This window comes from Clarias gariepinus, chromosome 6 (genome assembly GCF_024256425.1).
Source record: "Clarias gariepinus isolate MV-2021 ecotype Netherlands chromosome 6, CGAR_prim_01v2, whole genome shotgun sequence".
In the NCBI taxonomy this organism is placed as follows: Eukaryota; Metazoa; Chordata; class Actinopteri; order Siluriformes; family Clariidae; genus Clarias; species Clarias gariepinus.
The window spans coordinates 11,485,124-11,501,930 of NC_071105.1; the positions used below are offsets into that span (position 1 = coordinate 11,485,124).

The following is a 16,807-nucleotide window of genomic DNA, read 5'->3' on the forward strand; positions in this document are numbered from 1 at the left end:
TAGTGTACATGTAAAGGTAGTGGTAAGAGGATTGGAATACAGCATGTGTGCCGTCCATGCTGTCATGTATTCAGAGTTTAAATAAACCTTGGCACGATTTCCTGAAAATGTCATTTTTTCTTATAGTCAGTGCAGATAAATAGCAGCTGTACTTTTTTTTCATTATCATTATTATTGTTGTTGTTATTATTATCATCATTTTACACGGTAAGTTGGTTTAATGTTGTGTTGCTGGTTTACTTTCTCTTCACCGTTAGCAGCTTTACTATCCACCTCACGAGATATAAAAGCAGGCCTTAAGTTGTACACAGTGTATTATGTAATTAGCTGTTACACTGGACTGATGTGTAGAGTCATTTCATTTTAACGCTGAGAATAAGTTAGGACAGAAAATATTTCATTTAATCTTATTATTTGCTGACCTTGGGGTGTAGGTACTGTAGCATGAGGCTATTTGAATTCACATAGAAACTGTGCACTGATATAACAGTGCAGCTGTATAGAAATCCAGATGTCAGTGCAGCTGGTATAGTAATCCAGATGTTTAAGCAGAGGATACAGTGGTGAGGGAAAACATGAAAACATGAAAGAACTTTTGAGAGACAAAGACACAAAGAGAAAGCTCTAATAAGAGACATAAGATTGTGAACTTGTAGATCATTACAGTGTACAGTAGGGACAGAAATCACCAGAGACCAGGCGATACGATATATCACGATACCTACTGTACATGTCGATTCTTTAAGTATCACAATGTATCAGTTTTTTTTTTTAGACCACGATTTTATAAATACTGTATAATGATTCAGAATGCTGATACATCACTGAATGGATTTTCAATAAAAAGTAAAGGTAGAGAACAGTGGGATTAAATACATGTGTATGTGCAGGAAGAGTATCATGTTAACAAGTGTGCTGTGAAGACACTTTAATATAACAGCAAGAGTCACCTGGAGTCCAGGTCAGATTATTGACCAACACAACTGCAACACTTGAGTATAAACTATATGTAATCTGTAGGGTGTCGATATGGGACTAAGGAGATCAGCAGAAAGCAAGTCACAAGCACAGAAAGTCCATTTAATAATTATAATAATAATAATAATCTATTAAGATATCTATCAATCATTTAAAAGTTTGGACAAACCTTCTAATTCCATGGTCCTTCCTGATTTTTATTACTTTCTGTCTGGTAAATCTGTTTATGTATATATTATGTGCCATGTAACATGATAAATATTGTAGGCTATTATCAAATATATATACAGTATGTTTGGTCTACAATATTTATAATTTTATGATGTTCAATAATGCTGAAGGCACTCAAAATATGCCATAATCTCCTTTAAACAGTTGATATTGAGATGTATCTGCTACTTCTGCTCTGTAAAACCTTCATAACGGCTTTAATCTGAGGTGCTGTTTGTTAATTAGTGATTTTTAAATGAACTTCTCTTCTGCAGCAGAAGTAGGTTTTGAACTTGCTTTTCTGGGAAGATCTTTATGAGAGACAGCTTCATCATGGTGCTTGTGGGTTTTTGCAAATGCATTTAACACAATACTGTTCTTACAAGAACTATTCCAGAACAGCTGATCTTTTTGTCTTAAAATAAGTGTTGTTTGTTGGTGTTACTTAATTATCTAATGTCGAATGTGTTAATTGAGAGGTTTGACATCTCCAATATTGTTCTAGAATAAAGAAAATAAATAAATAAGAAGGTGCATCCAAACCTGATCCTGATGGAATTTGCAACATACTCTCTGCTTAGTTCTGATTACTGATGTATTTCTTTACTTCTTGTTATTGTATTATTATTGCCGTTGTTCTTTGTATTGTATTTGCAAAATTATAAAATAATGTTTAATTTGAGTGGAGTTAAAATCAGAAATTCACCAGAGCTCATTCAGAACACTGGATTAATCTTTAGATCCTCAATGTTCCATCTTAGTTGTTTGACAGTAAAGTATGACTTTATATAATCTACATCAATTCAATCTACAGATAGGAAATACCATTCTCATTTAGAGAGCACAGAAGAAGATTCATTTGAACAAGAAACAGGATTTATACATGTTCTATTACTTACTTGATGACAATCCCAGATTTCTTTTTAATATTTGAAAGGCAAATATTTTCCTTATTTGTTTCCCTTTATACATCTCCTGACAGACGCCTTTGCAATGGAGGTGGTGATGCGTCTCTGTCGCTGGAAACCATGTGTCCTGCTGCCCAGATCGCTGAGCAAAGCGTTCAGGAGGAGTCACCACTGCCATCCACAAGAGACGCAGTGCTCGAATCGTGTTTCCTCCAAACCAGCCATTCCGACACCTCTGGTGTCACGGCTCTTTCAGCCTTCGAACCTGCGTGAAGGCCAGGATACGGGCGACATGACGTGCCGCAGCCAGAGGCTGATGCTGCAAGCTGGTCTCATTTATAGCTCCAACCCAGGCTGCTTCTACTACCTTCCTGCTGCCCTGCGCTCCATGGAGAAGCTGGTGAGGCTCATTGATGAGGAAATGCAGGCCATTGGTGGGCAGAAAGTCGACATGCCAGCTCTGTGTGGAGCCGAGCTCTGGAAGAGGAGCGGCCGCTGGGAACTCATGGGAAAGGAGATGTTTAGGCTGCGCGATCGACACAATGCAGAGTACTGTCTCGGTCCAACGCACGAGGAGGCGGTCACAGAGCTGCTGGCATCCCAGAGCACGTTGTCTTATAAACAGCTGCCACTGCTGCTTTACCAGGTACCCGTTACAGAACAGAGTTTCTTTGTTATACTTCATGTAGACATGATTTATCGACATGGTCATGTACAGTTTTGATTTTTCGCAGGTCACGCGGAAATTCCGCGATGAGCAGAAGCCGAAGTTTGGATTGCTTCGAGGCCGAGAGTTCTACATGAAGGACATGTACTCATTCGACATCAGTGAGGAAGCTGCTCTCCACACCTACCACTCTGTGTGCCACGCCTACTCTCGGCTGTTTGACCGTCTCGGTCTGAGGTGGGTACAGGTGCAGGCTGCTACAGGCAATATCGGAGGAACGCTCTCGCATGAGTTTCATCTCCCGGCTGATATAGGTGAAGACCGTCTGCTCATGTGCAGGAATTGCGGCTTCTCCGCTAACGTCGAAACCGTAGAGCCGGATCAGACTGACTGCCCTCAGTGCCACACGCCTCGCCTCACTGAGTCAAAAGGCATTGAACTGGGACATACCTTCTATCTTGGAACAAAATATTCCAAAGTGTTTAATGCTACGTTTGTTAATGCTCAGAACAAGCCTTTGGTAACAGAGATGGGCTGTTTTGGCCTCGGAGTTAATCGCATCCTAGCTGCGTCCATTGAGGTGCTCTCGTCTGAGGAGTCCATACGCTGGCCCGGGCTTATCGCCCCTTATCAAGTGTGCATCCTGCCCCCTAAAAAAGGCAGCAAAGCCGCTGAAGCCATCCACTTGGCAGAGGGGCTCGCCCAAAGCTTAGGAAACAGTTTACCAAATCTGAAAGGGGAGGTCGTTCTGGATGACAGAACCCAGCTGACCATTGGGAAGCGACTAAAAGACGCTAACGTGCTGGGCTACCCGTATGTGGTGGTGGTTGGGCATAAGGCCACGGAGGACCAGCCTGTGTTTGAGGTGGTATGTCAGCACAGTGGCGAGACCATGTTTCTCAGTAAAGACGCCTTGGTGGACTTTTTGACGAGAGTCGAGACAATCTAACACACGGACTCACAACCGTCCAGGTTCAAGAACAGGTTGATCATGTTGGAAAGATACATAAGTAACTATAATTTAATATATTGAAGCTACGTTGGTGTGAGTGTAACATGAGGGAGAATTTACTGTAATACTGAGAGTTGTCGGGTGTCGGTGTCAAATAAAGTCCTTCCTATTCTCACTGATAATGACCTTGTTTTAATAAAGCTGCTCTGTTCATACTTCTGCTTAAGCTTGTATTTTTATAGTTTTGTTTTTAGATATTTGAATACATTTTATTAAATTTCTTTAAACATAAGTGCTCAGAGAACACATTTAGGCAAACTACACTTTGTATTTTATGTAATGATTACTAAAAATTACCTAAAAACAGCTGTAATTATAATTCTAACCACTATTTTCTTTCTCGATTACATTTATTATTGTTATTAACGTTACTTATTTCTCTCTCCAAACAACTTGTTAATTCTTTCTAATTCTATCTACAGTAGGTAATCTGGATTGAATACTGTATACTCTGAATATGATGTGTATGAAGGATTACACAATGTTATACAGTGGCTCTTGATGCGTCATCAATCTATAACCTTCTCACTAACTGGATTTTTGGACAAATTCGGACGTTTATCAGTTTTCTCACAGTGTTACAGTTTGTTTGGTCAAAATAATGTTACAGAGCTTTTTATAGCTGCCAATAATGTGCAATAATACAGCATATCTAGAACAACAAGAAATATAAATGATTTTTTTTAAGATATTTTATTTGACTTTTATTATGGCTCATCACTTCTGGGAAATCCATTAATATGTTTTGTTGAGTCATCATACACTATCATACACTAGACTTGTGTACTAGGGCTGCATGTGAATCATGACTTACTGTATTCTCCAGGGGAATCCTGATCACGATTCTCTCATATTTTGGACATAAATAAAACTTGAACAATAATAAATAAAAATAGCTAATTAATAGCGCCTGTGTTTTTTGGACACTGCCATCTATAGTACTTTATCGTTGCATGCATTAGTTATATATATATTATATTATTATTATTATTATTATCTGTATAAGGTAAATGTTACAGAGTTTGTTAGGTAGTTTGTAATTAAATACATAGTTAGTTTACAGTGTAAAATGTATTGTTGTCAAAGGTTTTATGGCTTAAAATGCTTCAGTTTTTATCTTAAAATATAGAATTTGAGGGGCTCTGTGTGTCTCTGTTTGGACAGTAGAGTATATTTGAGTTATAAGTGTGTGTGCGTGTATAAGGCATTTACTGTATGACGATAAACATAATATAAACTAACGCATGTGATAATGAATAGTGTATTGTGTTGCACTGTGTGTGTGTGTGTGTGTGTATGACCAATGAGTGAGACTGATACGACAATCTGGGATTGTCATCAAGTAAATAATACAACATGTAAATGAAGCGTGATCTGAATGATGGGAAATACATGCAAGTGAATCGACATCATTCAGAAATGAGACTGCGTGTATGTATGTTTTTTTCTTTTCGTGCAGCCCTATCGTGAACTGCCAATTAAATACAGTGCTTTTCAAGTCCAGGAACAACGAGGGTCTCTAAAGCAAAGCCACATGGTCAAGATAAAAAAAAAAAATATGTATATATGATTATTATTATTATTATTATTATTATTATGTATTATGGAAATCCCATCCCAACTAAATTATTGTTACAGTCACTGGTCCAAGTGTCAAAGTCAACACAGATCTAATATGCTGTGTCTATTTTAAAAATGTAATAATAGAATCAATAATTAAGAAAAATCTATAAATAACATTTAATTAATCATTTTACAAAAATGGTGGGAAATGTGGCCATTTAGTTTTGCTGATGTTAAAATCATTTAAATTTACATAACAGACACATTACTTCTATATGTTCAGAAAATATAGTATGTACTTTCAATCATGAAATAAGTTTTCTTACTTTAATGTTCAATATTTCATTGTAGCCTTTTTTTTTAAGTTCAAAGAAATGTTTTCTCACTACAATCATACATCAAAGTGACCATCTAAAGATGTTTTTTCATTAAATAAATGAAAACATTTTGTAAAATAAGTGAAACTTATTTATTGTAAATCAATTTATTAATAGATTATAATTACAGTAATAACATGAAATAAATATGTTGCCCCAAATTACATCACTCACTCACTCACTCATCATCTATACCGCTTTATCCTGAATTCAGGGTCGCGGCCCAAAACTACATTATTAATGTTATTGTTACACAAAATAGATTTATTTTGAAATACACTTGACAGTTTGAATTTGTTTCTGCGTCAGAGGTCAAAAGCAAAATGTCAGATGTCTCGCTTCATTTGTTTAGAAATATCATCATTTATTTTGCATGTTTATGTGAAGCTTTTAAGTCCATCATTGGTGTTACTCATTAGAACTTAAAAAAGTTAGATATTAAAATTGATTACATCTGATAATTAATCGATTTTAACATAATTGAAAACCATGGGGTCTTACACATGGAATTGTTTTGTAAATAGTTTTGTAATGTTTTGTAAATCTGTACTACTATTATTGGTGTTACCAAGAAGAGAAGTACCGTAACATCAGTAGGTTTAACAGGTTTGAGAGCCCTTGCTCTAGTACAGAAGCGCATTGCATTCACAGGAAACAAAATCCTGATCACAGAATTATGACTTAATATCCCATAATTGTAAGATCCTGATACTGGGAGATATTATCATTAATATGGGAACACTGCACAGGTATTGAAAATGCTTAGGATTGTTCAGGAGGAGAGCACATTTAGACCTTCAGCTAAACCAATGTGGAAAGCATCATGGAAACAAAAATTATTAAATTGATAAACTCAAACCATATGGCATGTGTATTAATGGCGCAATTGATGGGCTTTCAAAAAATGTGATTAATAATATTTAATTTACCTAGTGTACAATCATCAAGCTAAATAATAAGATAGGTGCTACATTCCCAATAAGCCGCGCATCTGAGCAAAAGGATGCAGTAACTTTTGTTTCGGAAGTCATGTGCTAAAATGGCCCACTGCCACAAACTGCTCCCCCTTATCTCATAATTATGAGTTAGTAAGTCATAATTATGAAATACTGTCATAATTATGAGATAAGGATCTCATAACTATGAGATAGTAAGTTATAACTATGAGTTAGTAAATTATAATTATGACTTGGTAAGCTATAATTGTGAGTTATTAAATCATAATTGATATGAGATCAGGTTCTCATAATTATGAGATATTAAGTCATAATTATGAGATCAGGATGCCATATTTATTAGATTTTGAGGCAAAATTATGACATAATTCCTGTAATATATATATTTTTGTAAATGGAATTCTTTACAGTTGACGTTAGCAGCTAACATGGTTCTTTTGCTTACTGAAGCACGTTATTTTTTCCAATTATCTAATGGATAAGAAAAATTCTTTTGGGGGATTGTTCTTAATATACTCCGGACCACAGGGTGGCGATAAACACGATCAGCAGGTTCGTAATCTCACTCGTTTTAGAGTGACGTCAAATCCCGGAAGTAGTGCACGGCACGTGTGTTTACTAACTGTACAGCGCTACAGGAGTGTGGTTCCTGTCTGAGAGTGAATTAAAGTCCAGGTGTGATGTGGAAAATCAAATAAGGCTCTTGTCATAAAAATACAGTATATTTAGAAGATAAAAGCGATGGCTTCACAGGCCCGTGACGAGGAAAGCGATGATGGCATGGACGAGTTTATGGAGAAATTTAAGACTCATAAATACCAAAATGCGTTCAGTGAAAACAACTGGGAAGAGGTAAGAATGGATCAGCCTGCAAACTGATTAATAAACATTATAATACCTTCATGTGTTATTAACTGGTTTGTTATATTAACAGTTGTAGTCAGAAACCCAGTAAACTGTGTTGTAATGTTACATCCTAGGAGTTTGATAAAGTGCCTATGTTCATGAAGTCTGCTCCAGAGGACATAGACCCAGTCAAGCACCCTGATCTCGCCTGTCTCCAGTCCATTATACATGATGATGACCGACCACCTGAGGGTATGAGAGATTCCTCACTGCAGAGTCAAAAGTAAAAGCCTGGACCTGATTAAACATCTACAGTATCTGTTAAACCAGTGTGCTGGAGAAGCCCCTCTCCTGTACATTTGACTGTTTCCCTGACACTCCTACTTCAGATCAGAAAAGGCTGTTAATTAAATGATAATTTAAAGGACCAGGGTTGAGAATCACTACCTCACAAGTAACAACACGCTTAATACCTTTTATACACTTTTTTTCCCTCACTCCTTTGACTTTCCCCAAATTGACTTTTGGTTTTGCAGTACATAGGAGAATATCGCCTATATACAGTGTCTAAGTTGTTGTACGAGGTGGTATCAAAAGATTTTGAGATTATCAAAATCTCAAGCTCAAGTTTACAAGCGCTGTTTTTTGCCATTTGTCCTCAGACGCCTTAAAACCTGGCAGTACATAGATTTAGCTGTTAATGGTCTGACCCCTTGGTACGATTTCTTGAAGCACAATGTCGTGGATTTCGAAAAAGGATGATAAGAATGCACTTGGTCGAGCTACAGTATAGACCTGCCCAGCCTTTATAGGTTGTGGAGATGATGGGCTCTTCCACTGTGAAGACTGTTGCTTCAACTCATGGTCATACCTATAAATGTTTTTGTCACCGGTCATGATCCTGTACATGAGGGACCGGTCATCCACAGAACACTGATGGAGGTCATGACAGACTTCAATGCGATGGTCCTTTTGCTCCTGGGGGTCAGCAGCCTGGGCACGGACCTAGCAGTAACACGGCGCATGTTCAAATCACACAGGAGCATTGCCTGGACTGTTCCCTGTCACCCACCGACAGTGGCAGCAATGTTGTAGATAGTTCTTTGATGATCATCATTCACAAGTTGCTGAATGGTTTGGAAATTTTTAGGGGTTGAGCTCATTGAAGGTCTTCCTGATCTTTCGTTGTCTCACGACACCTCGCCCGACTAATTGGAGCATTGCGGTAAACTTGCAGAATCATGTCAAACGTACATGAGATTTGAGATTTCGCAGTTTCATGTACAATTTCACGTTCACTCTTTGTTCTAAATTGCTGTTTTTGATAAAATGCCAGATGTGGTAACACACTAGTCTCAAAACATTTTGATGCCACCTTGTAGGTGTTACTTAGAGTGTATTTAGTATACCTTAAAACATTTTCCTTAATCTACCTGTCCTTCTTCTCCTACAGAGCAAGCAAAGAGTCTAAAGGATGAGGGCAATGAGTACTTTAAGGAAAAGAATTATAAGAAAGCTATAGTGTCCTACACAGCGGGCCTGAAAAAGAACTCTGCCGACTCGGATCTAAACACTATTCTTTATACCAATCGTGCTGCAGCCCACTTCTATTTAGGTAAGGATATTTCTCTTCATCTTGGTCTTGTGTGACACTGGAGTAAGCAACAGTTTTGGACAAATTTAGGGGAAAACAATATGAAAAAAATGACATAGTAAACTGTTGAGTTACTACAGTCCACCAGTACACCTCATTGTGTTTTGACATGGATCCTACAGCTAAAACTGAAATTTTTATTTCAATTATCTTATTATTTCAATTAAATAAATTCTTTTAAAATCCTAAAATGTGATTTTCTGGATTTTTCTTTTCTTATTTTCTCTCTCATAGTTGAGGTATACCTATGATGGAAATTACAGGCTTCTCTCATCTTTTTAAGTGGGAAAACTTAACACAATTGGTGGCTGACTAAATACTTTTTTGCCCCACTGTAATGTATGAATGTGCACAGTTTAAAGATTGTTATTCATAGCATATGATTTAAATAATTTTTTATCTAAATTGCACCAATTAGTGAACATTTGTAAACCGTAAATAGAGGATGTGGTCGTTATGGATGAGACTATTCCTGAAGGGAACTATTTCTGTCAGGACAAAATGGTTGGTCTGTTGGGGATGTGTGGATGAAAACAAATGTCCCATTGCGTAACACAGCCATTTTTCCCCTTTAATTTGTCACCTGTCTTCATATTGATTTGATTTCTTTGCCTCAACACTGATATGAGCAAAAATGAAAATTACATTTAGTTTTTTTATAGAGGATTACTAAATTATATATAGCAGCAATAATGCACATTAATGAACTGCATTCATAACACACTTTGGATTTGTAATTTTTTTTTCCACCTTCTGTAGGAAATATGCGATCAGCTTTGAATGATGCTTCCGCTGCACGGAAACTGAAACCGGGCCACATTAAAGCCATCATCAGAGGTGAATAGTAGGAGCAATAAATCCTAATTAATATAATGTCAGGTTTCTGATAAATATAAACTGGTGCCTTACTAGTAATAAAATAACATTGTGTGTGGATTGTACTGTGTTTGTGTTCGTGCCTGTACAGGAGCCCAGTGCTGTATGGAGCTGCGTAATTATGCAGATGCATTGCAGTGGTGTGATGAAGGCCTGAGGGTTCAGCCTACTGATAAGAAACTGCAGGAGCTCAGAGCCTCTGCAGACAAGCAGAAGGTAGACAGAACTTGGACTGGCAGCTATATAAAAGATGCACGTAAATAAAATAACCACCCTGTAAATCAGTTAAACGGGTACCATATGTTAATTTACTGTCCTACCTCAATACCTATGCATAATTTAATCTATGATAGTATTATTATTATTATTATATTTGTATATTGTAATTGCAATTATAGTATTATTGTCATTAGTATTTATACTAATAAGTGTCTTGTTCCAGAGGGCAGCAGAGCGAGATGCCAGAAAGGCTAAAGCTAAAGAGAAAAAGCAGCAGACTGAGAGAGGAGCCCTGTTAGCTGCCATTAAGGTAATGCCTTCTATCACATGCGTACTTTCAGCACCAATCACCTTCCAAAAGTAGAACCTGATTGAGATGCTGTTTGGACCAGGAGCGTGGCATTAGGCTTTTAAAGCCCGAGAAGACTCCTCACAAGGGCTCTGACAGTGAAGAGGATGATGATGACGACGGTGATGAAGGATCCACAGCAGCCATGGCAGAGTTGAGTCTGGATGGACTGAGCTCTCAGGAAGTCACAGGAGCACAGGTGTACCTGGATGAGCAGGGCGCCCTCCACTGGCCTGTCCTCTTCCTTTACCCTGAGCACAGACAGACCGACTTCATCTCAGCCTTCTGTGAGAACTCCAGGTCTGCATTTATTGCTTTGTCGTCAATTAGTTGTATTACTTTACTAATTTGATCACAGCTCATTATTATTAATCAGAAATGCTTGGTCCTGTTTTCTTGGAGCAGCAGAAGCATTTGTAATGCAATATCAAATGGCCTAACGGATTCATAAAAAATATTAAAAAGTATACTTATAAGTTATGTATTGCACTGTTTAGTTCTCAGATCTGGTTGGTCCAAATAAGTTCTCTTCTTACTGTTTCTATAGTATCAAATCTTTCAGGAATGTTTGTCTCGGACACCGTTCACGATTTAATATTATAAATAAATACAGTATATTAATGAGTGTTATGCAACAGAGAAAATAATGGATACTTGTTGATGCTAGGTACTAGAGGTTTTACTAGTTATTTATGAGACATCTATTTAGTTTATATTGTCTTTATGGACGCGGATAACATTTTTGTATAATTAACTTAAAGTAAGAGAAATAAAGAAAGCTTCTCTAAATGAGAAATGATACCAGGAAAGGAGTTTCATTAGATATATAACTAATCATTGTCACATTAGAGGAATAAGACACTTTAGGATGTGCTGTTATAGAAAAATAATCCACTTCAGGGCGACTTCATGCCAAGTCACGCTGTCATTAATTAGGTTCTGTCATTTTATTCCTGTAATAAAATACATACAGTGGGGGAAATAAGTATTTGATCCTCTACAGATTTTCTAAGTTTACCCACTTACAAAAAAATGAAGGGTGTATAATTTTTATCACAGGTTTATGGTAAAGGATTGAGACAGAATATCAACCAAAAATCCAGAAAAAGCACATGATAGAAATGTTATGAATTAAGTTGCATTTTAATGAGGGAAATAAGTATTTGATCCCCAAGCAAAACATGACTTAGCACTTGGTAGAGAAACCCTTGCTGGAAAGCACAGTGGGAAGACGTTTCTTGTAGTTGATTACCAGATTTGCACACATCTTGGAAAGCATTTTGATCCACTATTCTTTACAGGTTTTCTCTAAATGTTTAAGGTTTCTTGCCTGTTGCTGGGCAACTCGAAGTTACAGCTCTCTCCGTAGATTTTCTGTTGGATTAAAGTCTAAAGATTGGCTAGACCACTCCATGACTTTAATGTGCTTATTCTTGAGCCACTTCTTAGTTGCCTTGGCTTTCATGCTGGAAGACCCATCCACAACCCATCATCAGGAGGTTATTATCCAAAAGTTTACAACATATGGCCTCATCCATTGGCCCCTCAGTGCAGCAAAGTCAATCTGTACCTTTGGTCTCATCTGACCACAGCAGTTTCTCAATCGTTCTCTGTTCATTGGCAAACCTGTACATGTGTCTTCTTGAGGAAGGGAAGCCTTGCTGCGCTGAAGTATTTCAATCCATGCAGGCGTATTGTGTTACCAATGGTTTGTTTGGTGACTCTGGTCCCAACTGCCTTGAGATCATTCACAAGCTCCTCCTGTGTAGTCCTGGGCTGGCCCCTCATTTTTCTCATGATTATTCTTACTCCATGAGGTGAAATCTTGCATACAGGGCCATTAATGGTTCCTTTCTATTTCTTCCATTTGTAAATAATCGCTCCAGCAGTTGTCTCCTTCTCACCAAGCTTCTAGCTGATGGTCTTGTAGCCCATTTCAGCCTTGTGCAGGTCTAAAATCTTGTTCCTGACGTTCCTGACGCTTTGACAGCTCTTTGGTCTTGCCGATAGTGGTGAGGTTTGAATAGAAGATAGAGATTTTGTGGACAGGTGGCTTTTATACACATACACATTGATGTTTGGAGCACCTTTTTAAATTAATATGTGTACCACAAGGGCACATAACCAGTCTGTGAGGGTCAGAATTATTGTTGGTTGGTAGGGGATCAAATAGTTATTTCCCTTATAGAAATGCAACTTAATTTATTACATTAAAACATTTGTATCATGTGCTTTTTCTGGATTTTTGGTTGATATTCTGTCTCAATCCTTTACCATAAACCTGTGATAAAAATGATAGACCCTTCATTTCTTTGTAAGTGGGCAAACTTAGAAAATCTGTAGGGGATCAAATACCCATTTCCCCACTGTATGGTTATTGCTACAAGACCCATTTTTGGACTGTACTATATGTGTGCATGTTATAGTCACCTGGTCATTTAATATTGCGTCTTTTGTGTGTTGTTCAGCTTTATAGATCACTTAGCAGTCATGTTTGGAGAGGAGCTTCCTCCATGGGACACGGATAGAAAATATCAGCCACAAAATCTCCAGGTCAGAGCGGAGTCCTGTTCAACCCAAATCAATCTTAAATCCAGTATAGCATGATTTTTATTTTTTATTTTTTTTTGCATTTAATGTTTGTGTAATTTTTGAGACACATCCTGGTTTTCATAATGAACATGTCGTTATAGCTGTTTTGCGAAGACCATGAGAAGGGGCACCTTTATGAAGTAGACTTGGAGACGACTCTTCTGAAGGTCCTTCAGAGTCCAGGGTAATTTCCATATTTCAAGACTTGTCAAATTGAATCATTTCTTAAAAGGAATGTAGCATCTGCTATTCTGATGATTTTCTTCAACTCTTTGTTTAGGTGTTCTGTGAAGGCAGGAACTCCAAGCTTTATCATGTTGGTAAAAGGGTCGCCATTCTGTAAACAATTTTTATCAGGAAAGAAAATCCATAAACTGAAATGAAAGATAATTAAAGGACACTGAGTGTATTGGTCATTCAACACCTAATATAATTGTGGTTTTACTTTGTGTATGAGTTACAGTAAGTAACTGCTGATGATTGAGATCACGTTATACTTTTGCCAGAGGTCAGATTCATGTTAATAATCAGTGGGTCACTTATTCACAGTTTAATTCACCTACATAAACATCTATATGTAAAAAAAAATGTTATGTAATTGCCAGGTGTGTTTACATAGATACTAATATTTCAATAATAATTGGAATAATAGCCCAATCAGAATAAAAACGTATCATGTACTGTAAACTCCTCAGCCAGTACCGTCTGACCGGATTCAGCCGGATCACAATGAATTTTCAATTGGAATGAGACATTTGATCTGATTGTTTCTTTCTTATTGGAATAATTATATACTTTTGGCACTTTTGTCCTACATGGGAGTTACATTTTGACTTGACAAGTATCTGGGATCTAGATTTAGCTTCCATTACTGATTATTAAACTGTGTCTTTGGCAGACGAAGGGGCATTTATGCAGAAGGTGGGATTTATTAGAAAAGATAAGAAGCTATACCTAAAGTTTATATAAAAATGTTATGTTCTTATTACCTGATTTGAGCATGTAAATCCACATCCTACTTTATTTCTAATCAATATAATTTTAAGAGGATGGACGTAATATTGTCCATTTTAAAATAGTTACTCCTTGACTATCATCAGTGGTAATTGTTTTGATTAATTGAACCTGTTTCCAAAAACGCATTTTGGTCCACATTTTGTTCCAACTCTGTTATTAAACTCATCTTCTGAGGTTGCAGCCACACAGTGCATTGTTAGAGAGTAATGTATATATAAAGAATGTGTGCATTATGTATACAAACTATATGTAATTTAAGCAGTTATATAGTATTGCTGTTGTCTTGTAGAATGTTTACATGGTAATGGAAAAGATTTATGCAGACACAATAAAAAAGTTTTTTTTATTTTTTTTTATTTGAAGTGGCCCGTTGCTAGGCAACAAAGTATTTGATTAGATCTAATTAGTCTATGTCAAGTCTGTAAAATAGCAGTGATTTAATAAGACTAATTATCTCCTTGTCATTACAGATCACATAGATATTACGTTTAGTAAACATTTATTATTCCAACCTCTGTGCAAATGATGTAACAGTGAAAGCTTTGCAAATGCAGGTTCCCTCTGAGCATCATGAATTTTTACTTTTATCTTGTAATAATAAGAGCAAATGGCGTGATATGGGTATCCATCTAGCAGCAAGGATAATTTCATGTGTAGAAATTATATTTATTTTTTAACTTAAAGTGACAGTTAAAACTGCTGAGGCAAATACCCAGTGGTCTGTTATTGTTATACAAAGTTACTGCTTAGGATACACTGCATACACAATTTAAATACACTGCCTGTCAGAAAATGTCTCTCACACACAATATTTTGTGTGAATACTATGATGTTCAATGTGGTGGCCAGGCCATGTGTGAAAATTATTTCTCATCCTCATAGAACAACTCCTATACAATTAGAGTCCTGGAATATGTCCATGCCATCACAGAAGAAAAAAAAAGGTTATCATATGGATGTGATAACCTTATCACTGAGTACATTCATGTCATCATATAACTCAATTTTATTGCCCTATGAGGTTGCTGAGTCAAGACCTGACCACTGGCCATGTTGCCTGTTGAGTACGTCGCTTCATGCGCTTCTCTCCTCATCGTGACCGCGCTCATCACTATGGACTCATCAGACCACATGACCTTTTTTCCATTGCTTTCTAATATTTATGCTTCCTAGCAAATTGAATACTTTATTTCAGTTGAGTCTTACTCATAATTGGTTTTATGTCCATACAGCTATTTAGTCCCAATTCTGTTAATTCTCGTCAGGTTGTGTGCAAATGGTATTGTTTTCACTATAAAACTTACCTGTGATTTCTGGCCCTTTTGAAATGCTGACTTTTCTTCTAGTCAAGCAGTGTAATAATAACAATAAAAGTAACATCACACATTTTTCAACCCTGACCAAAATATGTTTTAGGATCCAAATTATACACTATATTGCCAAAAGTATTTGCTCGCCTGCCTTCACATGCATATGAACTTGAGTAACATCCAATTTTAAATCCATAGGGTTTAATATGATGTTGGCCCCGCCCCCTTTACAGCTATACTCAGCAAAAAAAGAAACGTTCTCTGACTTTCAACTGTTTTTACTTTCAGTAAACTTAATGTGTGAATATTTGTTTGAACACTAAAAGAGTCAACACCATAAGACATAAACTAAAAATGTTTCCCAATCTGTCCCTGAATGAAGGGAGGCTCAAAATCAAAAGTACTGGTCAGTATCTGGTGTGGTCACCAGCTGCTTGAAGTACTGCAGTGCATCTCCTCCTCATGGACTGCCTATTGCGGACAGTCTGAGCACTGATGGAGGGATTGTGTGTTCCTGGTGTGACTCGGGCATTTGTTGTGGCCATCCTGTACCTGTCATGCAGGTGTGATATTCGGATGTACCGATCCTGTGCTGGTGTTGTTCCACTGCGGGGAGGATCAGCTGTCCTTCCTGTCTCCCTGTAGCGCTGTCTTAGGCGTCTCACAGTGCGGACATGGCGATTTATTGCCCTAGCCACATCAGCAGTCCTCATGCCTCCCTGCAGCATGCCTAATGCACGTTCACGCAGATGAGCAGGGACCCTGGGCATCTTTCTTTGGGTGTTTTTCACAGTCGGTAGACAAGTCTCTTTAGTGTCCTGCGTTTTTAGAACTGTGACTTTAAATGCCTACTTTCTGTAAGCTGTTAAGGTCCTAACGACCATTCCACAGGTGCATGTTAATTAATTGATTATGGTTAATTGAACATGCAATGAAAACATTGTTTAAACCCTTTACAATAAAGATCTGTAAAGTTATTTTGATTTTTACAACATTATTGTTGAAATACACAGTCCTGAAAAAGGGACGTTTCTTTTTTTGCTGAGTATATAACAGCTTCAAGTCTTTTGAGAAGGCTTTCCAAAAGGTTTACAAGTGTGTTAATGGGAATTTTTGCCCATTCTTCCAGAAGCACATTTGTGAAGGTGTTCTTTCAGACTGAGGTCAGTACTCTGTGGAGGCCGGTCAAGTTCTTCTACACCGAAATCACTCATCTATGTCCTTATGGACCTTGTTTGTGCACTGGTGCGCTAACTGCCAAAGTCTGTCTCAT

The 16,807-nt window shown here is 37.3% G+C and overlaps 2 protein-coding genes across 2 annotated transcripts; both read left to right on the forward strand.

Annotated features, from left to right (window-relative positions):
- The first annotated feature begins 58 nt into the window (after window positions 1-58).
- On the forward strand, window positions 59-4,572 carry pars2 (prolyl-tRNA synthetase 2, mitochondrial). The gene is made up of 3 exons (XM_053497687.1): window positions 59-207; window positions 2,171-2,742; window positions 2,831-4,572. The coding sequence occupies exons 2-3, from the start codon at window positions 2,182-2,184 to the stop codon at window positions 3,710-3,712; spliced, it is 1,443 nt and encodes a 480-aa protein (XP_053353662.1). The 5' UTR covers window positions 59-207; window positions 2,171-2,181; the 3' UTR covers window positions 3,713-4,572.
- A 2,695-nt stretch (window positions 4,573-7,267) lies between these two features.
- On the forward strand, window positions 7,268-13,602 carry ttc4 (tetratricopeptide repeat domain 4). The gene is made up of 10 exons (XM_053498937.1): window positions 7,268-7,523; window positions 7,652-7,769; window positions 8,971-9,132; window positions 9,931-10,008; window positions 10,139-10,263; window positions 10,490-10,576; window positions 10,659-10,915; window positions 13,084-13,168; window positions 13,309-13,391; window positions 13,488-13,602. Exons 1-10 carry the CDS (start codon window positions 7,413-7,415, stop codon window positions 13,588-13,590), a joined length of 1,209 nt encoding a protein of 402 aa, XP_053354912.1. The 5' UTR covers window positions 7,268-7,412; the 3' UTR covers window positions 13,591-13,602.
- The last annotated feature ends 3,205 nt before the right edge of the window (window positions 13,603-16,807 follow it).